We start from the raw sequence: 26177 nt of genomic DNA, 5'->3' as shown, positions 1-26177 counted from the left end.
GGCTGCTGATGGACGCTGGGCAAGACAGCACATGGACACTGATAAGGCTGCATTAATGGGCATTTAAAATGTAAGTTTTTTTTCCTTAAACTTCCCTCCTAAACATTTTTTCCTTAAACTTCCCTTCTAAGCTTGGGGTGCGTGATATAAGCCGATGCGTGTTATACGCCGATAAATACGGTAATTCCCATTTGGCTAAGGAAAAAATAATCCTATGTAGGTCAGTTATATACAATGGAAGAATAACAAACTACATTGTACATTTCTACCAGCTTTTATTCTGCAGATACTATGACAGGCCAGTCCACTGACTTTCTCAAACACCAGGAAGGTACTAAGTGGGAAGGTCTTTCTGCTCTAAACATAGTAAATCTATCACATGAACAGGAAATTACATTTGCCAACACTGAGCTACAAAACAAACTATTGTACTGGAGTTAGGTTTCAACGTTTCCCAACGCTTTAATCAATGGCAGGATCAAGGTTTATTTCAATCTAATTTACCACCCAGAATAGGCTCCTCCATACTCAGGAGAAAGCCCAAGTGGAAGCCAGTGCAAGAGACTGAAGAACATGGTGCATTGTGTACCCAGCACCAATGTATATGAATCCTTATAAGGTATTTTCACTTTTGCAGACAAACTGGGATAATACCTATTTTATATCTGATACATGCTCCCACGCACATAGTATAACTATGTAAAACTTGCTGCTTAACGGTTTACTTTCTGAAAATTCTTACTTGGCCCCTCCCTTATATATATGTTAAGAATGAGGCTGGGAGATTTGTTTATGATAAATAACCTTTTTCGTGATGGAAAATCTCATTATGAGTTGTAAACTAGATGTGGACACTGTTCTAAAAATCCTTACAGTAGTTCTAATCGCTCAAGGTTTTTTACCTTCATGCCTTCTCTGTGAAGCATCCCCCCAAGTCCCCCTTAATGCTTACCTGAGCCCCATCGCGATCCAGTTATTTGCACAAGAGCTTTTGCTCTCTGGGGGACTCTGCCTCCTCATTGGCTGAGACAGAAGCAAAATTCATTGGCTTCTGCTGCTGTCAATCACAGTCACTGAGCCAATGAGGAGAGGGGGTGGGGCTGAGTCACAGCTCTTTGTGTGAATGGACACACAGAGCAGTGGCTCAGCATTGAGCCTGCTTAGGTGCCCCTATTGCAAGTTGCATGCCCTGGGGGCACTAGGCAGGAAAGAGGGGCCAGGAACGTTAGCAGGGGACCCAAGAATATATATATATATATATATATATATATATATATATATATATATATATATATATATATATATATGTGTGTTTGTATAATTGTTTTTTTATGTTTGTTATTTAGAAAATATTTTAATATTAATATTTTAATATTTAATATTACTTTAAAGATATCAAGGTTTGGGTGATACACTGTATGTTAATATACCGTATTTATTCGTGTATAACGCGCACCCGTGTATAACGCGCACCCCTAATTTTCGATTAAAAATCGGTATAAAATCATTGTAATTGCCAAAAATCATTTATGTCCAGCCATGCCCCCTGTATGTCCAGCCATGCCCCCTGTATGTCCAGCCATGCCCCTTGTATGTCCAGCCATGCCCCTTGTATGTCCAGCCATGCCCCCTGTATGTCCAGCCATGCCCCCTGTATGTCCAGCCATGCCCCCTGTATGTCCAGCCATGCCCCTTGTATGTCCAGCCATGCCCCCGTATGTCCAGCCATGTGCCCTTACCTTTAAAAAGGAGTTCTCTAAGCTAAAACTTTTAACCCCCGCTGTGCCCGGGCTGTAAAACTATACAAAATAAACTTTCACTTACCTGCCTACGATCCCCCGTTGTTCCGATATCGCCGTCCCGTTCTCCGGTCCCGGTCTCTTCCACTTCCTGGGGGTCGGTGACTCACAGTGCGCTCAGCCTATCAGCGGCCGCGACGGGACATTGCTGCGGCCGCTGATAGGCTGAGCGTGCGGCGCGCGGGAACATTACAGACAGCGTTCGTTTGAACAGCTGTTTTCCCTGCCACGCATAGACACTCCCCCTTGCTCGCGATTGGACAGATCCATCCAAGGGGGAGTGTCTACGCGCGGCAGGGAAAACAGCTATTCAAACGAAAGCTGTCTAATGTTCCCCCGCGCCGCGTGATTAACGTTGTAGCGGCGTTGGTGGCTTCGGTGGCGGCGGCGGTAGCAGCGGCGTGTGCGGCGGCGGTAGCAGCGGCGGTAGCAGCGGGGGGGACAAAGTCCTCGAGTATAACGCGCACCCAAACTTTGATCTTTTTTTTGGGTATAAAATTTTGCGCGTTATACTCGAATAAATACGGTACTAAAAAAAATGCATTACTGAAACAACTAGACAAGAAATATTTTTTCTTTTAAAATTATTTTACGTGTCCTGTGTGAATGGTAGTCCTATGTGAGCAGCGAGGGTTTCTCAAATTTGACTGCAAATATGGAACTACATAAAAAAAATAGATGTAAGCATTATCGAGAAATAATATAAGATAGTACAGTGGAAATGGCAACAATACAGTTAACTTTTTTGTATCAGTATGGGACAGTAGAAGAAGTGGGTTGACTTTGAAAGCCTGTTCTGAAATATTAACTTGTACCTTTTGTATTGAACTGTACTGTAATTGTTTTGTCCCCCTATGTATTGTAAAGCGCTGCGTAAACTGTTGGTGCTATATAAAACGTGTATAATAATAATAATAACTGTTAATGCAACAAAATAAAGTATCACAGACAGTACTCTACTGTGCCACTTCATGGTTAAAACATACTGTTTTTTAACACTTATAGATAACAGCAAAATGTACATAGATGTGTGACTTGCAGTGCAATATGTGATATGTATTTAATTGTGAGTTTGTTAACACTTTGGTCTTTGCTTGGAAATTCTACAAGGATCTAAACTTAGGCCAACCTTCTGTAGATTTGAAATAAATGTATCTGTTCTTCCTGCAATGAAAACAAAACAATATCTACAAGATTCACTGATACCATTTTTTCTATTTCATATTTTAGCTTTACAACGATTGTAATTATTGAAGATAAGACAGCAACTTGTCTGTTTTTGCTGTTAAAATCCATTGCTTAGATCTGATGCATGTTAATGGGATTAAATGAGAACAAACAAAGAGCCCTAGCACAAATGTCTCATTTTCATTTTTTTTTTTTTTATTTTAAACTTTGCCCTCTCCTAGACAAGGGGAAAGGCAACTATTTTTTAGCTACTGTGATCAAACAATGTCACATCACTATGGCAATCATTGTCCATATCTGGAATACAGAGCAACGTTAATTGTGCAATGTAGCATTGCTAGTGCATGTCAATCAGAGTCTATGAATTGAGAAAAATTTGCTCTGTTCATTCTCTTAAATGATGTACCCAATTAAACCTGTTAGAATTCATGATCTTCAGTCAAGGTTAAATGAAAGTAGTTACTCCTGTCAGCTAGGTGATTAAATGCTGCCTACATCAGGAACATTTATGTGCAAAATTAAAATTTTGGTATAAAGCATGAATCTTTATGCATGCCCGTTAATTATCTCACCGTTGTTCTACTTATTAAATGCCCGCTGCATCTTTCCTTCATCATCAGCTTTCTTTCACAACTTATTGTGTAGTTCATGTAATGCCAAAATTCAGTGCTGCGCCAGGAATATTGTTAGGCTAGTTCACAATAGGAAATTTGTTGCTAGGCTTAATAGTAATTAAAAGATTGCAAGTAGATGTGGAAATTTACATTTAAAATATTATCTCTGATTTATACATTACTGGTTTTAACTAAACTTTGTTTGCATAATTAGGATACAATCTAACTACTTTGGATGCAAATCTTTATCTGTACTCATAAAAAGATCAAAATTTCAGTATCACTTTTTTTCTTCATCAAGAAAGTTGTCAAGTTGTCAAGAATTCCTTTGCATGTGTGAAGGAACACCCCAAGCAGGGAGGGGTAAACAACTTCCCAACATGAAGTACATTATTAATATTATTATTGGTACTTATATAGTGCTGTCAATTTGCACAGCGATTTACATATATATTATACATTCACATCAGTATAAAAAGACAAACCGCGCTAAATAAACTAAATGAACAAACAGAAGCAGCTCAGCCGTAAGGTACATACAGTGAGTAAGAAAGAAAAAAAGATGAGCTGCACCAATAGTAAATACAAAGATAACATGGTGAACCTAAATACCAAAATTAAGAAAAAAGAAAATGACATAGTGAGCAAAAACATTGGAAAATGTAAAAGGTGCAAATCTGTGAATCACTCTTCAAAGTAAATTAATCGCTTTTTTTAGAGTCCTCAATTTATGTCAGTGACTCACAATCATGGCAAATCCCTCCACCATAAAGATTTCACGCTTACCAGATAGCAAGTGGTGTAGCGCTTGTGGCTAATTACCCAGCCTGGGCCTTGATCACCGGTCAGATTTAGATGACAGCTCACATCCGAGAAGTCCTCCTATAATGGAGCAGGATGGTTGGTCTAGGACTTAAAAGCGAATCCAAGGGAGCCAATCTCGTTCAATGAGAGGACTCAAAGAAAACCCAAAAAGGAAAGAAGACTCGCCATAGTGTAAAAACCAGTAGAAAATGTATTTAAATAAAGTAATGCACTTACTCGCAGGAGCATATAAACAGCATAAAAAAGAAAGCTGGTCAGCTAAAGGTAAACGTCCATCCCTCTGGGTTTGTGGCAATGCGATGATCACAGCACATCCACATTCATTTACTTTGAAGAGTGATTCATAGATTTGCACCTTTTTAAATTGTCTGGTGTTTTTGCTCACTATGTAATTTTCTTTTTTCTTCATTTTGGTATTTAGGTTCATGTTAACTTCATATTTACTATTAGCACAGCTCCTCTTTTCCCTTTTTCACATTCACATCAGTCTCTGCTCTGAAAAAACTTACAATCTAAGGTCCCTAACATTCATGCATACGCATATTAGGACCAATTTAAATGAGAGCCAATTAACGGACCAGCTTTTTGGAGTGTGGGAGGAAACCTAACCACGCAAGCACAGGGAGAACATACAAACTCCATATAGGTAGTGCGGTGGTTAGGATTTGAACCAAATATTATTATGGCAGTAAAGTGACCCTTACAATTTTTCTAAGATTGTTGGCAAGTTCACTATATAAATGGCTTACACACACTGCATTACAGCACACTGAAGACAGCTAGCTAAAATGGGGTGTATATTTTTTATCGCCTCTCTAGAGAGAGACCCGTCATTACCAAGGAGTCCTCTAATGGTGTTTAAGTATACAGATGCATAATAGAAAAAATATTAGGGAGATTTACCATTATTATTGATTATGAGAAATATTTAACAATTTTCACAGCTTGATTTATGGATTCCACCCTCTGCTGCTCAAAAACAGCACTGTGTCAATTTAAAACCACCCCTGATCACCTTATAGTTATGTGTGTAAATAGTTGGGGGGGGGGGCATTAAAATACTGTGTTGTGGTAATGTGTGCATTATCCCTATACACAGCAATGTTACATTTGTTGTTGGGCTGTAGTGCCATTCTGAAAGGCACTCCATCGCACATGCACACTATATTGTGTAGTGGTGTGTTACAAATTTTCTGACATGTCTGATTTTCAGGATTTTTCAAGTTTTTTTCAATGGGCTGCCTTAATGCAACACACATTAACAAACGTTAACGTAATACAAAACTGTAAATGGGCACTACATGCATTTCGAAATATCCTGCAAAAGAAAATAAATGCATTATGTCACACAGTATTGCAATGTACCAAAATGTACTGAAAATTACATGTGCCACACAATTTGTAACACAAAGCACTATCGTGCATTGCAATGCATTGTAGTGCACTAAAAAAGCATGTGCATTTCTTTAGTGTGTTGGTGCACTCCAAAGCATGGATTCATGGCACCACAGTGAACAGATGTGAATAGGCCTTTAAAATATTGCAGCTTTACAAGATGCAGTGGCTGCATATGTTTTTCTTTTCATGTTATTTTCCTTTATTTTAACCTGGCAATCCTGTGAAAAACACTTCATGTCTCTGGGTAGCTCAACCAACATCTCTATGTATAGAGTCCTGGTTGTCACGTCAGGACTACAAGAAAATCTTCCTCTTGTAATCTCCATTACAAAGAGAGGTGCGTTAATTAGTAGTTTACAGAAGATAACTTCAAAGGAAGATACTGTAATATTGTTTGATATTTTTGTGACAGGGACACTGAATTACTGGAAAAAACAGCAGGTACTTTCTGTACTTGCTAAAAATGTTAGCATAAAAAATGTAAATGATTGCAACCACCACATCACAGGGGGATACATTTTGCTGCGGTCATGAAGCTTTGCATGTGAACACCCTTGTCCACTTCCATGGGGCTCCACCGTGACTTTATAATGCCTCCCAACCACAAGTCTAAACTTGCCCTTTGAACACCCTTCTTCCCTCTTTAAAAGATTGCGCTTCTTGATTATTAGAAATCATTTTAAAGCGGAGTTCCGGCCACAATTTCACTTTTTAAATATAAATACCCCTGTAATACACAAGCTTAATGTATTCTAGTAAAGTTAGTCTGTAAACTAAGGTCTGTTTTGTTAGGTTGTTACAGCATTTAGACACTTTATAAAATATAAATTGACTGGGGCCATCTTAAGTGTGGGCATCATGAAGCCAGACTGTATGACTTCCTGGACTTCAGCCTTGCAGATCTCGCACATGCTCAGTGCTGCACAAGCAGTGTAATCGGTTTCAGATCAGGTTTCAGCACCTGTACTGTCCAAGTCACATGATTCTTCGAGACTGGGGAGTGCACAGACTCCTGGAAAGTTACACCCACTACATTCCCAGGAGTCTGTGCGGTGTAGGTTAGGAAGCTTAAGTACCTAGGTGCAGGAAGAGGGAAGATGAACTATTTTGCCTAGCAACAACACTTTGAAGGCATCTAAAAAAAAAAAAATTTTTCTTAAAGGACTAATGACATTTTTTTTTCAAAACTACTGATGTAATGTTATATTTATGGGTGGAACTCCACTTTAATTCTCGCAAACATTAGAAATAGAATCTCTGTGACAGTTATACAGTACAAAACAGGTACTTTCTATCATGAAGTTATCTCTATACATACTGCTCAGAACAGTAGCCAGCAAAATCAAAACGATGGTTATATCTGGATGGCTTTCTAAGGAATAGCACACATGCTAAAACCCACAAAAACTAACAGTCAACAACATTATAGAGACATACCTCAAGCTTTTTTCTGATGATTTCCAATTTCTCAGCTGCATAGACCAAGTCTGTGTTTGCTTGAGACAGCGACTCACGCTTGTTATCTACTTCACAGTACACCTAAAGAAATATTATAGTCACCAGATGTTTTACTTTACTGCTAATAAGTGACAATTACATTTGCTATTTTAACTAATCCAAGTTTAAAGCGGGGGTTCACCCAAAAAAAAAAATTCTAACATTACATTGAGCCGAGTTGTGAGAATGACATTATGCTGTTTTTTTTTTATTTCCTTGCCGTACACACCGTTTTATCTATATTTTCACCGCGGCTTCCTGGTATGTAATCTGTGGGACTGGGCGTTCCTATTCACATGTTAATTGATTGACATGCTTCCCACCGGCGCATACAGCGCATCACGAGTTGCCGAAAAAAAAGCCGGACTGCGAGTCGGCTCTATACGGCGCCTGTGCACCGACGTTCGGCTTCTTTCGGCAACTTGTGATGCGCTGTATGCGCCGGTGGGAAGCATGTCAATCAATTAACATGTGAATAGGAATGCCCAGTCCCGCAGATTACATACCCGGAAGCCGCGGTGAAAATATAGATAAAACGGTGTGTACGGCAAGGAAATAAAAAAAAACAGCATAATGTCATTCTCACAACTCGGCTCAATGTAATGTTAGAATTTTTTTTTTGGGTGAACCCCCGCTTTAAATGTCAGTCCATCCAAAAGTGATATTTCAGCTTTTAGTAGATGTAGAACTAAAGCTGAGCCGTAGTTTTGTGTGCCCTGCCATAATGTGGTAGTATAAAGTATGCATAGTATATGACAAATTCACATGTCTGTTTGCTCTCTACCTATGTGCAGACAGTTCCGTGCTGCCGCTCACTGTTCATGCTTCCATCATCTTCTTCCAGGTCCCCATTGCTTCTCTTTGGCCACTGGGTGACCACTGATAATGTAACTTCTGTGTATAAACACAGGACTTCCATTATCCCGACAACTGCCTCAATTTTTGACAGATATGCCAGGAATTGGCTGGGAGTAAACACTGCAATGCCCATGCACCACATGCAGCTTACACAACTAATTGCTAGAGGACATAGAAAAGGATCTACCTTCTAGCTTATTTTTCCACTTTAAAACTGAATACAGAGAGAACTAAAAGTCCTCACTTGCAGTGGGACTGCAGCGCACTGCCAATGTTGACTGCTAGTTTATATCTCGGGGGACGGGGTAAAGCAGTTTTAATTATCTTCTATTCCCACAGGCTCCTCTGCATTACTAGACTGGTCCCTACAGCCTCTTCTCCTCTGTACTCTCGCATTCTAAGGTCCTCTGGTGTCATCAAGACTGAAGCAGGCCCATACACCTTTACTGGATGTAAGGCTGTCAAGGAACAGTCCTAGGCCAGAGCATAGGAGAGTGCTGACTGCCAAAGGAAGAAGGGGAACAGGTATGTAAAAGTGTTTTTTCCTTCTCATAGACAGAAATTAGCAGTTAACCAATAAGCAGAGGACTCTGCTTTTCTGGAGTTGGGCTTTAAACAACCTAACAGTTCGTTATTCCTCTTGTGAGCTCTATTGGTGAGAGCTCTATGTCAGTTTCTGGGTCTGCACACCTGCTGTGGCCATTATAAAGCAGTCCAACTCTCCTTGCTGAATCCTTAATGTATATTATATATTATGAAGAATGAAATTGAGGGAGAACACCCCTAAAAGAGCAAAAACACCTAAAACTCCAAAGTGTGCAGGCAAACAGCAAAAAACTATGAAGGGGAGCTCTCATTCCCTCAATAGATATAAGACGCTGAAAGATGGCTTAGCCCAGTGGTCTTCAAACTGCGGCCTGAGGGCCAGATACGGCTCTTTGCGTGTCTTTGTTTGGCCCTTGGGACACTATTTCCTTCACTGACACCAACAATGAGGTATTGTTTCTCCCACTGATACCAACAATAGGGAACTATTACTCCCACTGACACCAATGATGGGACTTCTACTTCTTCAAATAAAACCAGCGATGTTGCATTATTCCACCTCCTAATACTAAAGATGGGAAACTGTTTACACTCACAACAGCTGGACAATTTCTACCTCTACTGGCCAAGTCTCTCTGCTAAAATCTGAAAGATTACAAACTGGCCCTTTGTTTACAAAGTCTGAAGATATCAGGCTTAGCCCAACAGCTCACCTTTAACTGAAATATTACTTTTTATGTATACCAGCTCTTTACCTAAATGGGTGACATAAATTTTCTAAGCAGTACGTTATTAACATGTTGACGGTCACTTCATTTGCAACACCTTACGGTTGATTTACTAGAGGAGAATGTTTACTCTACAAAGTGAATTTTCAGTTAGTGCCAGTTCACACAGGGGCAACCCGACTTACAGCGCGACTTTGTAAGGCGATTTGGAGGCGACTTTAGCGCGACTTTGAGCAACTTACAACGCGACTTAAAGTTGCCTCCAGCACAGGCAACTTTGGCTGTGGCCAATCACAAAATAATCAGCTCTGTGGGATGGAGGGGTTTGCCTGGGTAAACTATTTTCTCTTCCTGTAAGGTTGCTTCAGTTAAGATGGAGATCCGACTTTGGAGGTACCTTCCATTGAAATCTATGGGTACAAGTCGCCTTGAAGTAGTACAGGAACCTTTTCTGAAGTCGGAGTGACTTCAGTAGTGTACATTAAGACGGCTCTCATTAACTATAATTGGAATTTTTTATGTCAAGCTAATTGGGGCGATTTGAAGTCTGACAAGTCGGATCCCAAGTCGCTGTAGTGTGAACCGGCACAAGTGAATGAGAAGAAGCAGTGCTGACTGAAACCAGCCAATCCTGATTTTTATTTCTCTTGTACACAAATAGAAATTCTTTGGATTTTCACTTATCTTCAAATCATTCAACTCATTCACAAGTGAAAATGTACTTTGCAAACTGAACCCTTTTGGAAAATCAACCCCCCTGATTTTAATATTCTTTAAATGGAGGCATTTGTCACCAAGCAGTTTATAACCTCCCATATACAGTATTTTCCTATCTTTCCAAGCTTTACATAAACCACCATGATCTGAGAAATCTGAGACAGAGATGAGGTAGGAAGATGTCACAGCATGAAGAATGAATGCTTCTTTGCTGCCGTCCTGGTCAGTTCACAGAGGAATTTAATTAATTAGAACAAAAATTGACTTTCACACGTCCTTTAAAAGTTCTTGCTGTTCTCCAGTAAAATATTTATCATAATAAAAAGTACAAAGCGTTACCAATTTTATTTATTTTAAAAATAAATAGCGTTATTGTAACTGCAGGCAAAGCCACTGGTGACATTGCTATTCTCATATTTATGTCTGACTTTATTTGACAGGAGTCTATATAGAGAGATACAAATCGGATTAAATATATTGAAAAATCTAGTGCATGTGTTGCAATCTTATATATCAACTTTTTAATTTTCTTACATGCCCAAGAAAATAAAAACAAGAGAATCTGATTGGTTACACAAGGCTACACAGACACTATGGCCCAGATTCACGTAGAATCGCGGCGGCGTAACGTATCGTAGATACGTTACACCGCCGCAAGTTTTCATCGCAAGTGCCAGTGTAAGTGCAGGCGGCCTCCAGGGTAATCCTGCATAATTCAAAGGGGCGTGTGCCATTTAAATTAGGTGCGCTCCCGCGCCGGACCTACTGCGCATGCTCCCTTTTGAATTTCCCGCCGTGCTTTGCGCGAAGTGACGTCATTTTTTCGAACGGCGACGTGCGTAGCGTACTTCCGTATTCCCAGACGTCTTACGTAAGAAGGAAAAATTTTCACATTTCGACGCGGGAACGACGGCCATACTTTATACAGCACATACGTGTGATGTGTAAAGTTAGGGCACCAAAAACGACGACTAACTTTGCGACGGGAAACTAGACTAGCAGCGACGTAGCGAACGCGAAAAACCGTTGTGGATCGCCGTAACTACTAATTTGCATACCCGACGCTGGTTTACGACGCAAACTCTCCCCAGTGGCGGCCGCGGTATTGCATCCTAAGATCCGACAGTGTAAAACAATTACACCTGTCGGATCTAAGGGCTATCTATGCGTAACTGATTCTATGAATCAGTCGCATAGATACTCTGAGAGATACGACGGCGTATCTCGGCTGTGAATCTGGCCCTATTTAGATAAAGCTATCCAAGAGGTGTAAAATGAGCTTTTCAATCTGTGAATGGACCATGTAGACTACAATGACTATTTCCGCAGTCTTAACCCTACGGACTAAGACTGGGATGCCATTAAAGGTCATGTATGTGTTAAGGCAGGTGTCCCAATACTTTTGACAATTTAGTGTATATGCAAGTCCTGGACTCCTGGACAAGTGGGTAAAACTTGCAGCTGCAGTTCTGCATTTGCTACCATACTTTGCAGCCCACAGAGCCGCCTGATCACTTTTACTGTACTGTAAAGGGTCTGCATGTGTTCCCAATCTCCTCTATGTTGAAAGAAACAAACTTTATTGCAGACTCCTACCTTTTGGTATTCTAAAGAAATAGCTGTTTGTTTTGTCCATGTGCAAATTGGGTTCTAATCAGGAAAGTGGCAGGGTCTGCATTCCTTTGGACGTGATTTCTATTTGGGAGTAGCTCACCAAAAATGTAATAAAAATGAAATATTTTGTTGCAGGGGATGCCCAAAATCTGACTTCAGACTTAACGTAAAATAAGTAATCCCATCACACAAGAAAATTACATTTTTGGGGGTGTTCTGTTTACCATCTGTGTACAAAAGGCCTCCAGGTTGCCATATTGCATTGTATTTTACTGAAAATTATAGTGCTGCAGTTTGAAATTGAAAGGTAGTTTTTAATATTTAATTACAATATGGCTTGTGTAGCAATTATATATGCTATAAAACAGCCCTCAAAAAATCCACTCGCCCACTCGCATTTTGCGAGTGGATTTTAAGGGGTGGCGAGAAGGGCTGCCTGGGACCCCGGGGGGGGGGGGGGCGAGCACCGCCGATCAGAGGGGAAGAGAGGAGAGCCCCTGGCTGGATGATCAGAGCAGGGAACATCACAGCTTTCATTTCAATAGCCGTGTGTTCCCCACGCCGTGCACCGTCATATAAGCCCCTCCTCTTTTTCCGGGACTTTGATAGACAGATCACTGTCCAATCCTAGGACAGGTGACATGTATCAAAGTTCCCCGGACAAGAGGAGGGGCTTATGTGATGGCGCGCTGCAGGGGAACTCACAGCTATTGAAATGGAATCTGTGATGTTCCCTGCTCTGATCATCCAGTGACGGTTCTCTTCCTATCCACAGGTAGGCTGCATTATGGGGGGACACAGGCTGCATTATGGGTGGGCACAGGCTGCATTATGGGGGGGCACAGGCTGCATTATGGGGGGACACAGGCTGCATTATGGACGACACAGGCTGTATTATGGGGGGACACAGGCTGCATTATGGGGGGACACAGGCTGCATTATGGGGGGGCATAGGCTGCATGCTGGACACAGGCTGCATGGCGGACACACACAGGCTGCATGGTGGACACACACAGGCTGATTGTTGGGCACAGGCTGCATTGATGGGCACAGGCCGCATTGGCGGATACAGGCTGCATTTCCAGGCACAGGCTGCATTCGTGGACACGGGCAGGCGGCATTGGTGGGCACGGATAAAGTTGTTAATATTTTTAAAACAGAATTAAGTTATTCAAAACAAAACATAAAAGTAGTGCCATTTCATGAGATCATTTATGAGGGCAGGTTTAGGGACGGGATTAGAGGCGGGGCATGGTAGGGTTAGGCGGGCAACTGGTGGCGAGTAACCCTTGAGGCCTGGCTAGTAGCTCAGGACTTAAAATTTTGAGCCCTGCTATAAAAAAATATTTATTTGCCATTTTTTAACCCTTTAACATGTAAAACTTTAGTTACTTATGGACCATCATTTATTTTACAGGTGTGCGTAATTTTAAGGCTTGACATGTTTGATATCTATTTACTTACTAATTTTTTATATTTTACTAAATGTTTGTATAATGTATTGTGTTTGTGTGCACTAAAATATATTTTAGTGTATTCTTTTTTTCTGAAAATATAGATTTAATAAACATTTGACGAACATGAAGAAATTGCAACTGCCACCATTTTTCTACAGGACCTCCGCTTTCAGAAAATATATAATTGTTTGGTGGGTTTTAAAGTGGAGCTCCACCCAAAAGGGAAAGCCCCGCTTGTCTGCCCCCCCCCCCTTGCTGCCACATTTGGCACCTTTAGGGGGGGAGTGGGTACCTGGTTTTGCCACGGCAAATTGAGCCGGAAGTCCCCCCCTTCTTTCCCCGCTGCCTTCTCGGATACTTCACAGGTCCCAGAAGACTGCGGCCCATTCACAAAGCACGGCAAACTTGGTGGAATATGGCTGTGAAGCTGTATGTAAGTCTTCATTGCCAGTTTCTCTTAGTCAAGATAGTGGCACCAACAACCCAATAGCCGATTGCCTGGACAGGTAAGTGCCCTAATATTAAAAGTCAGCAGCTACAGTATTTGTATTTTTCTGAAGGAGCTTGGAACTCATCTTTGAGTAATTTTTAAGCACAAATGTAGATTTTAACATATGTGTAAAAAAAATATTAAAATGTAAAATTGCCCTGGATGTGCAGTGGTTAATTATCAAGCTATGTCCATCAATGGACAATAGCGAAAATGATTCTTCTTTCAATATGCATGCTCAGATTGTCCAAGCGAACGCCAATTTCCATTAAGAAGAGGGGGGCACAATACAATCAAAGATCCCTCCCCACTAATCACTAGTGCTGCAAGCAACTATCTGCAGTTTTTCTTTGTAGACATCATAATTGTTATCTAACTCGTCTAAAATGGGTAAGATTGGGAACCCATCATTTAGAGCCCATTCACACCTAGGCGTTTTGTCGCCTGTAGTGTGACGCCGCTGCCGCCCCGAGACGCCAGAGGGATGATTTAACATTGCCCTCTATGGAGATGGTTCACATCTCCACGCCGAACGCCTGCCGCCTGAAAAAAAGTCCCGGACCTTTTTTTCAGGCGGCTTTCGGCATTCGGCATAGGAGATGGGAACCATCTCCATAGGGGGACAATCTAGGGGCACAGCTAGGCGGACAATCGCGGCGTTTTGTCACCGCAAATCGCGGTACAAAACGCCGCTATCTGTCGCTGCAATTCGCGGGACAAAACGCCGCGATTTTGTCTGCCTATATGTGAATGCAGCCTTAATGTATGCAGGTTTCCCAAGCATAGATAAATGTGTGGAGGCTGCCAGTCATGTTGTGTGTACACCTGATATGATCACCCTGTGCTTAGGATGACTTCTTATCTTGGATTAGTCTGGTTGCATGACCCTGCTAAGGAGTGTAAAAAATAAATAAATCAGAAACTATCATATAAGTATCAATGGAGGTGCACAATGCGTGCATCGACACAAACAAATACCCGTGCCTCTGTAAAATGACATAACAACAGTCTAGTATAATGATAGTGTGAAAAATCATTGTGACATGTCACAATAGCTTTGTATTCCAAACCAGTGATGACTTTCATATCCTTAAAGCCCACCTACTATAATAAACCATTTCATCCCACTTTGCACACCAAAGCCTCAGTATGATTGATATGATCTAAAATTCTCTACAGATATATATTGCAGACAAGAAAAAATATGAAACATTAACACTTCCACACTTTGTGAAGTCATTCTAGCACAATAAGAAATAAAGTACTTACATACATCTTGTTGAAGTATCCAGGAGATATGAGAGCAGATTGATAAATAACACAGAGAAAACTAAATATTCATCATGACAAATAGTGAAAAATTAAAGATTCCAAGCAGCATTAATTATGCTTGTGTAAGATGAATAGGACCTCTCACAATTAATGAGGACATACACCTTTGTCTAAGTTTTATACCCACCTGTGATAAATGCTCCAGTGCTGCCAAAATACATCATGCAAATATTTCAGTTAACAGCATGTTAATAGATTGACATATGAGGATGAGCAAAGCCTTTAATCATACACATTGCACCACTCCCAAGTTTAGTTTCCCATATACATCAAATTAGAGGAGAAAGTGGAAAGGAAACAGCAAAGTCAGTACAACAAACAGCTTGTAACAGAAGCCAAAACAATTTTCGATCAGCTTGGCCCAGTGGGAAAAAATGATGTAGTATGACCTTTGTGATATAAAAGGCCCTTTGAACCTAAGAGCATTAACACATTCACGATGCCAGGCAATGCAAAAGATATAATAATAGGTAAAAAAAATGCTGAACTACTAACAAACAATCAGATCTCAGTTTACTTGAGTCAGCTCAGTGGTAGTGTTCTTTTGTTCTCTATGCTGCGGGTTATAGGACTTTGCACATTTTCTGCAAGTCCTTAAAGGATAGAGAATAATCCCCTAGGGCACAGCACAGTGGATGCCCATGAGGTTATTGGGCTGAAGCATACGTGCTGCTTCCTCTATGTATGTCCTTTATGTATAGAACAGCTTTTCTATATCCCCTTTTCTTCTGTTTTTCCATATACAGTATGCAGTGTGTTTGTAAGGATTTAAAGAAAAGGAGTCTCCGTTTCCTCTAGCACAATTTTCATACATTATAACATTAGTCTCCAAACTGTGACCTGGGGGCTTGATGTGACCCTTTGCATGCTTTTATCTGGCCCACTGACACCAACAATTGGGCATGTGTAATCCTATTGACACAAAAAAATGGGCACATGTCCTCCCATTGATACCAAAGAAGGAGCACAATTCCTCCTAATGACACCAACAATGGGGCACAATTCCTCCCAATGACACCAACGATGCAGCACAATTCCTTCCAAGGACACCAACAATGGGGCACAATTCTTCCCAAGCACACCAACAAAAGGGCATTGTTTACTCCTGCTGATACCAGCCTTTTTTTTTACTTCCACTGGCCTTAGTCCAGCAACACCCCCCCCCCCCACACACACACACACTGAAGGAGAGTGTATTGGCTGTTTGTTTAAAAAGTTTGGAGACCCCCGGCATTATAACATATCAAGCTAAAAGGTGAACAGTGATGTTATGCATACAAACTGAATAGAATATACAGTACTTTTCAAAGAAATGATGACACATAGCTAAAAATAAATGGACTGGTACAGGTTACTAGACCGTTGAACACTTTGAAAACTATAGGCAAAACTTTTAAAAGTGGTTTTGCTGCTAGATCACTTTTATGGGTGGTGGGAGAGTTGGTCCCCCTCCTGCTGTGTCCCGGTACTCTCTGCCGCTTACCGGAGCCATCAGGTACAGATGTGCAGGAAGTTGAGTGAGGGCAAGATGGCCCTCACTCGACTTTATGCCCTTGGAGGACTGGAGAGACGTCAAACGTCACTTCTGCCCTCCAGCCTTAACCACTTCCGGACCGCCAGCCATCGTTATACCTCGGTACTTGGCATTGCATACCGTTGTTATGGCAGCAGATAGCTGTCATAACCCCAGTATTTTCTGGAATGGTGGTTTGTCCGCTTTATGATAAAAGTGGTCTCCGTGGCAGATTCACAGTGAGATTACTTTTATCGGTGGCGGGAGAGGTGCCCACCCCCCTCCTGCCGAGATCCGGTCATCTCCGCTGTCGGTAGCTGCAGAGACGATCTGATCCTTTCCCCTCAGAGGCACTGAGTCGAGTGAGGGAATGATGACTCCCACTCTGTGACAAACGTCACTTCCCCCCAACGACCTTAAAGGGACATTTGTTTTTATTTAAATTTAAGTGTAAATGTGAGATCTGAGGACTTTTTGACCCCAGATCTCACATTAAAGAGGTCCTGTCATGCTTTTTTTTATTACAAGGGATGTTTACATTCCTTGTAATAGGAATAATAGTGGTCCAAAAACATTTTTTAAAGGGACAGTGTAAAAATAAAAAGTAAAATAAATCAGAAAAAATAACATTTAAAGTGTCCCGTAACTTTAAGCTTGCGCGCAGAGGCAAACGCATCCGACTTATGTAAACGGTGTTTAAACCACAAATGTGAGATATCAAGGCGATCGTTAGAGCGAGTACAATAATTCTAGCCCAAGACCTGGTAACCTGTAGAAATTTTTAAACTTCGCCTATGAAGATTTTTAAGTGCAAAAGTTTGTCGCCATTCCAAAAGCATGACATGTTAGGTATCAATTTACTTGGTGTAACATTATCTTTCACACCATAGAAAAAACTAGGGCTAACTTAACTGTTCTCTTCTTTTTTTTTTATCAAAAAAGTGTTTGTTTTTTTTCACAAAAAATGTGTTTGTAAGACCAAAGATCTCCATTTTATTCTCTAAGGTGTTGTTTACAAGTTAAAAATCATTTTCTTTTGCTGGAAAACTTACAAGTGTGAAAATAAGGCTCGGTCCTTAAGTGGTTAAAGCCTAACTCCAACCAAACTTGTTTCATTTTGGATTGAGATGGAATAGAGATTGGAGCCTTCTCAGGTTTTTATTGCACCTGTTTCACTGTTAGGGAGATTTCCTCTAATTCCTGCCAGGACTAGAACTAATGTGAAATTTCTCCCACTGAGGGTACAGGAAGAAAGGGAAATCTCCCCAATAGGATAACGGACAGAAATTAAAACCTGACAAAAACTGTAGCTCTCTCCCACTCTATTAAAAACAAAAACATTATTTTTTTCTGGAGTTAGGCTTGAATAATAATAGTAATAATAATAATAATACTAATAATAATGTTATGGAAGTACTGTATTATTGGTATTTTTTTACTTCCTATTTAAAGCGGAGTTCCAACCACAATTAGCATTTTTTAAATGTATGTCCTTTCATCCTGCATTTTTATAATGTAAATCTGGTCACTTACTATTTTACAATCCGCCACCGATCCGCATAGATATTTAAAAAAGATCGTTTATAAAACTATATCTACACCGTTGTCATTTTGCTTGTGGGCATTGTGAAGCCTACAGGCACTTACTTCCTGGAAGTCTTGGATGGGGAGTGATAATTGGACAGCGCACTGCATCCTGGGAAATGATGACACACATTTCCCAGGAGCATTAGAGGGAGATGATGTCAGAATCCTAGGTGGTTTCAAAGGCAGATTTCGTGGGACCGCATAGCAACAGGCATTTCCAGATGAGTAAAAAAAAAAAAAATTCTTATTTTTTTTCTTTTTTAGTCGTAAGCTACAGTTTAAAGAAAAATTGTTTTTTTGATGGAACCTCCACTTTAATGCACTCTAATGGCGTTTTTTAAAACAGCTTTTTACCTGCCAGAGGAGCTGAGCAAATGCTCAGTGTGCGTGAAATCTTAAAATTATTCCAACAAACTTACACAAAAAAGCAGTGCGAATAGCAAAGATAACTAACTGAAATCTGTTTGGCTAAAATGAGTTACTGCTCTTTGCACATTATTATCATTCTACCTACATTGAGGAAAACAGCAATAATATATTAATACTTTGACATACAGTTTAATCTTTATTTACTCCCCTGCTGTAAGGCCTTACCTCGTGGAACTTAATGATATTGATAACCCATGCACACAGACCTGCAGCTGCAGAGGATTTTGTACGCACAAACTCTGGGTTAAACTCAGGATCCCTCAGGTAATCATCTTTTAGAGCCTTGACTGTTACATCGGGTATATGTTCTTTGTCAAAACTGACCAAATTCTGTAGGAATTCATCCACCTATAAAGAAGCATATACTGTATATTAATTTATACATTTACTGGTATTTCTTATCTAAATATTTTTAGACATTTTTTAGGATGGTTGAGAAATGGGAAGCTATGTTGTGGTTGAAAGCCATACAAATGGAATCCAATCCATCATTTTAATCAGAGAATAATGGTGGAATGTTTACTTTTGGCCAATTACAGAGCTAACCCCCAGTTACTGCATGCCATTAGCTAGGTGACATGGCAAAATTCTGAAGCTTATTTACAATGTAAGCAAACACTGCCCAATGTTCTCATGACTTATTTGATCTCAACTACTGCTGGGGTTAAAATGTTAAGGTCATAATAAAATATCTTTTTATAAGGAGATTAGCAATGGCAGCTCATATATTTGTCCCTGCAAGCGTTCATTTTTAACATAAAGGTGTAAAGAAAAGGATAAGGATGGTGGTAACTGCAATGTATTCTTAATGAGGAGTTTTTAAGTGTATTTTGGAATTATTATCTACATTACATAATTATGTGCTATGTATTTGCATAATGTCTGCCCACTTACATGACAACACCAGCAAATTATTTTTACCTCTATGATATTCATAGGTAAAAAAAGGGATATGCCTACATTTCAGATCTACCTCTTAAACCAGGGGTCTCCAAACTTTCTAAACAAAGGGCCAGTTTACTGTTCTTCAGATTTTAGGGGGGGGGGGGGCGGCTGCACCGTGACAATGGAAGTAGCATCAGTAAAAGTAAGCAATGTCCCATCTTTGGTATGAGGGGAATTATAAGTGCACCATCATTGGTGTCAGTGGGAATAATAGGGACCCATCATTGGTGTCAGTGGGAGGAATAGTGCCCCACAATTGGTGTAAGTGTGAGGAATAGTGCCCCATCATTGGTCTCTGAAGGAGGAATAGTTCCCCATCATTGATGTAAGTGGAAAGAATAGTGCCATATTGTTGGTATCAGTAGGAGGAATAGTTCCCCAAAGTGCTGGATAAAGGCAAGCAAAGGGCCACATTTGGCCCCTGGGCCACAATTTAGAGACCACTATCTTAAACTATCACATCATGAGACATACATCCCTGAAGATGTTAGTTATTTTGCTGTGTCTGACCTTAGTACCTTTACGCCACAGACTCAGAACAAGCATGTTGTGAATGAATATCAGAAAATTTCTAAATTTGTAATGTCTATGCTTGCCCTGAGGATTCTGACTGCAAAATTATAAGCATGACAGCCAGGAAACTAGTGTTCCTAAAAGAAGTGTTCAAAAATGGCAGCCTCCATTATTCTATCATGACGGATTTCCTTTAACTACATCTACTTTTCTTCAAAAATCCAAGTGTACTTTAGCTTGAAATGTTGCGATGAATGCAGATGTTCAAGCACATGCATACATTAACATATGAAATCTAAATTCTTTTGCCTTTCTTAGCTTATCTCCGATTTTAGGCTTCAGTAAACATGACCCCTAATAATAAGTGGCATAACATGTACAGTAGCCAAGAACATTGAACAGAGCAGATGTAGCAAATTGGCCTTAAAAATGATAGGTAAATAGCAAGTGAAATGGCCTGACCTTTATAACAGGTGTTCACTCCACATAACACAGTGCACCACTTCATGTATGGAGATAATTGTGGCATTAGGTAAGGGTGAAGAGGCATTTCCATCTCGTGTTCTTTTTACCATTATTACTTCAGGAAATGCTGAGCTGATTATCTGCTGCTCATCCACTCGCAATGTGACAAGTGACAGCGGCAGAAGTTAGTGGAAAAGTAAGTAGCGTATAGGATAAAGGTCTATGTAAAGTGGGCCGCTGGCCTTTTCTAGCAACTAAAATAGATTTGCAAACAGATTTTTGTGTGAAAAAATGAGTTGGGTCAGTTTAGTAATCTCAGCAAAAAAAAAGCAAAAACAGTTGTTTTTTACTCGCCAACATATTCAGCAGCACTTTCACCAAACCGTTTACATTGGTCCCTGCTCTTAAGGAGTTCAGAAAGTTGCTATCACAATCGATTCATCTCCTACCAGAAACTGGAATTGTTGAGAAACCAATCGCTACTTATTTACAATCAAACATGTCTAAAGGAATAACTGTTGCGGTTGGCATAGCAATAAACTAGACAGACTGTCCCTTTCATCCTCCATCACTGCAGATGTTTGCTACAGGCAACTAAATCAGTCTTCTTTAGACTCCTTGGTCATGAAACCAAGTACCATTACCTTGCTCATTAATACTTTTGCAGTTTTCCAACTTCTGTCTTTGGGTATTTTGCCATTAGGAGATAAAAGCACAAGAACGGCAGCAGCCACATTGGTGACAGGGGCTGGTGGATTTGGAAATGTTCTCAGCTCTGTAAGATTTAACTGGATAAGGAAAGACAAGTAATTTAGAACATATTCGTTACAAAAAAATAAAGGAGACAATAATCATATTCAGGGGTGTGGAGGTACCCGATTTAGAGTGTTCAGAGCTGCATTGGCTGCCTGTAGAGCCGGTTCTGCTTTGGCTAGGTCATCTGCAGATTCTTGCTGCTGCTTGGTTATCTCAGTTTGAAGAGCAGCCACCTAGAGAATGGTACACAGAAAGACATACAATACACACTTAAAGGGGAACTCAAATGGGCACTGGTTGCATCTAAACAGATCACATGACAAAAATGCATGCAATATTATAATTCTTTCTGTGAGAAAGTCAAAGAAAAACCTGACTTCATGATAAGAGTTCATATATAACCATCCCACAACCTAAGAGGAAAATGAAAGAAAACAATTGCTTTATTTACCATAATCCATTCAGCAGCCAGTGGTATGGACAGATTGGTAGAACAAGGCTGGCAAATAAAATGGTGGCATATTGCCTCTGTTGACCTTTTATGTTTTTTTGTTTTTTTTAACTGCAATTCAAAATGATATAACAGATAACTAGTGACATAAAGGGTGGGGATTGTATGAAAGGACATCTTGATTCACATGTGTCCAGATCATTATATCCCTGGTGAAGAAGACAATGGATTATTCTCTAAACATGCAGATGTATAAAGTGCTAACACTGTAAGAACCCACCCATGAAGATTGGATGAGCAGCAGTGACAGTCAGCTGATGACTTCATGTTTAAAAACAACAGAACAGTTTTCTCATGATAGATCTGCTGTGAAATCATACTTCAAATGAGCCCACTCTCCAGGGGCCCCTGCACACAACACCCTGAGGGCATCAAATTAGCAAAATGTTTTAAATATTCTGACACGTCTTCTCTGTTACAGATCATCTCAGGAGGGATAAATTGCTAGATGAAGCCACCAAAATATTCAACATGCCTCAAGTCAAGATATTAGCACACAGCATACTGAATGACAATTTCAATTATTTTCAATCCTCTTATGAAATGTGTCAGTTTAATTTAACAACAAAACACTATAAACTTTAGAAAATATCCATTACATTACCCAGATATGAAGCAAAGCTTATGTGAGGCATTTCTATCCATCACCCACACTCAAAATGACAAACCGTATTGGTCTTGATTATTGCCCTATAATTGCAATGGTAAAAGGGAATGATTTTTACAGTTTGATAAATTCTAAAATCTTAAATAATAAAGAATTCTGGACAAATTCCAGCTTTTAGTTTTGAACAAACTTCAAAAAAAATGCAGCGCTGGAAATAAATAGTGAGAAGACCGTGATGTCTATGTTCAACATACACAAATATGAATGTAAATAAGTGAATCCATAAAATTAAAAGTGATACCAAATATTATAGTGGAGGCACTATAGACCTTATTAAAAAAGTCAATGTCTATAAATGTATAAATCCACAAAAATAAACGTGAAAATAAGAGTCCATATACATAAACGTGGAAAGGGATGAAATCATCAATGAGAAATCGTAGTGACAAGACGCCCACGGTGATTCTAATTGGAATGTGATGATAGTGATAACGCCCGCCACCAAAGGGGAGGCTTACCGGATGCGATGGACCCAAGTGAGCTTATACCCAAAGGGTCAAATAGGCTTGTAAGCAGTACAGATGAGATGGTACAGGAACACACCAACGCAAACGGACAGCAAACAACGATAAGGCCTTCGCTTGGTATCAGGTGGAGGGGATAACCCCAGCTGGGAGATGGCTCATAAAGTTGGAAGAGCTTGCCCAAGTTATGTGGAGGAAAACGAAAGGCACATAGCATGATACCGTAAAAACAGAAACGTTTATTATCGGTTAAAAACACTTACAGTTTAGTGGATAAAAAAGGACATCAATGTTTGTAAAATGCATGGCAGCAGTAGAGTCCCGACATGTTTCGCTACAACTAGCATCGTCTGGGGTGAAACCCTACTGATACCGCCATGCTTAAATTTAAAATCTGACCTCCTTGGAAACACACCCCTAGGGGATCGTCCAATGGAAATGCACTTCCGGGTTGCCTCAGTAATCTTATATTATTTGAATATGTAATAAACAAAAATATAGAATCTGTGCTGCAATGAATGTTATTATCATTTAAGAACAATTTATTATTTAGAATGCACTGACCTGATCCGTTTGTAGATTAAGACAAACAGTCCATAGTGGTCCGGTTTAATGGAATCACATTATATAATCACATGTGAATCCAGGTTGGAACTCGGGGCCAATGGGATGAATCAAGATCACTGTATAAGGGACGTGGATCAATAAAGGATTCGATCGATGTTACGAATCTGGCCGGCATTTAGGTCACGTGACCACGCTGAACGAAGGCGCATAAACAAACCGTCATTAGACGCGCCGTTCAGCTCACTCGTTCTACGTTGCACAACCCGATGGAGTGACGTATGTAATGGGCGTGTTCTCACTGGTTCTATTTCCTAATACATACGTGCGTGTGCGTGTATACGTGCGTTGCGTTCCACGTTGGAATAGATCTAGTGCGCTGCGCTCCACTGTGCGTTCCGGGATGCGGAAATTAACACACAGCCCGGACAAGAACAAATAATATATGTTTTAATAAAACGGGAGATAAACGTGAAGGTGACATGAAATTAAACTGTCACTAAAACGGTAAAGTGTGTTGGAATAAAAATGTATGTATTTATTTAAGTACATAAAAAAGATTATAAAAGTAACTCTTTGATTCCATAATAAGAATCACATGAAGGGGACAGAACACTAGTGGAAAAATGTATATTGGCTATGAATGACAGTAAACATCCACATTTATAAAAGCATGACCAATGCCCCCTAAAAGAGATAGTGTAAGCATAAAGGGGATTTTATATAAAGGGAGAGATTAATGAACATTAAATTTACCCAATCCATTGGGTCTATGTCCAATTAAATTTTTTTTTAAAAAAATTTCATGCCTGAGCGTGTGAAACTGCAAGGCCCAGGAAATGACACTCCTCTGAACGAACCCCTATAGCAGGCTATAAAATTAAAAAATACTACCTATGAATATATTAGTATTAATACGATACATTCTATTATATGTATACAAGAAAATCTAAAACACTGATAAAACAAGTGTAAATGAAAGAAAAGAAATAAATGTTGTTTCATGGAAACATACTATATAAACATAATTATATGTCTCAAATGAAACTAATATATTAAAATTTATAGAGCAGTATGTAAATAGTAAATCGGGACATCTGTCTGTTTCCTAGGATTTATTAATAAAAGAGTTGATGTCCCACTCTACATTAAGGCCCAATGGTGTGTGTGTGCCCAATTCGTATATCCAGAAGGTTTCGAGTTGAGACACCCCACGAGTTTTTGGGCTACCTCTCCATGGCGACACAAATTGATCTATAATGAGAAATTGTGTGCCAGTGGGGTTCTGAGCATGATGTTTTTTTATAATGCCTGGGTACAGTGTGGTGAATGTCACCGGCTAAAATAAGAGCTATATGCTCAGCAACTCTTACGGAAAATTTCCGGATAGTGCGGCCAACATATTGCTGGCCACACGGACAAGTAATGAGGTACACCACGTACTTGATTGAACAGGTACAGAACTGTTTAATAGGGTAAACTTTCCCGGTTGTTGTGGAACGAAACTCAAGGTTCTTAGTCCTGCCTGAGATGTTATATCTACATACCGTACACTTCTTACAAGGATGGTAACCAACTAACTGGAAAAAGAAAGAAGGACGTATGGGGGGGTTGATAATATTCGGGGCTATTTTGCTTTGAAGTGATGGTGCACCCCTGAATACAACTTTCGCTCGTTCGGGTAGAACGGATCCCAAAACTCGGTCATTTCTCAATATATTCCAATGCTTGGAAACAATGGATTTGACCAGTTTGTGTTGCGTGGAGAAAGACGTGAGCAATGCCCATTTGAAACTCTCATCTTGTTCTCTTTTTGGTTTGACCTCCAATAAGGAACTTCTATCTACTTCAAGCGAAGATTTAAAAGCCAGTTCTATGTTGGCAGGATCGTATCCTTTATCGATGAACCTATGCTTGAGGATATTAGCCTGTGTAGAGAAAGTGTCTAAATCTGTACAGTTCCTTCTCAACCTGAGAAACTGACTTCGCGGTATAGAGTTCAGCCATGACGGATGATGGCAGCTATCAGTTGAAATGAAGCTGTTCCGGTCAGTTTTTTTAAAAAAAGTTTTAAACTGAAACCGGTTGTTTACAATGCTAATCTCCAAATCTAGAAATTGAATGGTATTTGAGCTGGCAGTATGGGTAAGAGATATCCCCCTGTCATTGTTGTTCAAATAACTCATAAAAATTTCTAGTGTTTCCAAACTGCCATCCCATAGGAGGAGGATGTCATCGATATACCTCGCCCAAAACACCAGTGAAGTGGTATTATAGGCATAGACGACATCCTCCTCCAATTTGGCCATGAATAAATTAGCGAGGCTTGGGGCGTATTTAGCCCCCATAGCTACGCCTCTTTGTTGTAAATAAAATTGTTCATTAAACCAAAAATAACTATGTTTGGTGGCAAATTTTAACAATTCCATGATGTAATCTGTCTGGAATGGGGCTAATGTCTGATCTTTCTTTAAATAATAGTGTACGGCTTCAAAACCTGTATCATGAGGGATGCACGTATAAAGTGACGCTACATCAGCTGTCACCATAATATAATTACCCTTTATTTCAACACTGTCCAATTTGTTTATGGTTGCCCTTGTATCTCGAAGATAGGAGGGAGTGCGTTGTACCAAAGGTTGTAAAAAATTGTCGATGTAACGACCCACCCTGGAAGTAACAGAGTCGATCCCACTTAAA

At 40.0% G+C, this 26177-nt stretch overlaps 1 protein-coding gene across 1 annotated transcript in view; it reads right to left on the bottom strand.

Annotated features, from left to right (window-relative positions):
- The window catches only part of LOC120944438 (dynein heavy chain 11, axonemal-like), a 229075-nt gene that overhangs the window by 153168 nt on the left and 49730 nt on the right, over positions 1-26177 (bottom strand). The window contains exons 5-8 of the mRNA XM_040358500.1: positions 21391-21504; positions 21160-21303; positions 18758-18940; positions 7262-7363 (exon numbers count right to left, since the gene is read on the bottom strand). Coding sequence (XP_040214434.1) covers positions 7262-7363; positions 18758-18940; positions 21160-21303; positions 21391-21504 — 543 coding nt within the window. The remainder of the gene's footprint in view (positions 1-7261; positions 7364-18757; positions 18941-21159; positions 21304-21390; positions 21505-26177) is intronic.

Source organism: Rana temporaria, chromosome 6, assembly GCF_905171775.1.
Source record: "Rana temporaria chromosome 6, aRanTem1.1, whole genome shotgun sequence".
In the NCBI taxonomy this organism is placed as follows: domain Eukaryota; kingdom Metazoa; phylum Chordata; class Amphibia; order Anura; family Ranidae; genus Rana; species Rana temporaria.
The sequence above is the reverse complement of the archived record's forward strand: the minus strand, read 5'-3'. Positions and strand labels throughout refer to the sequence as shown.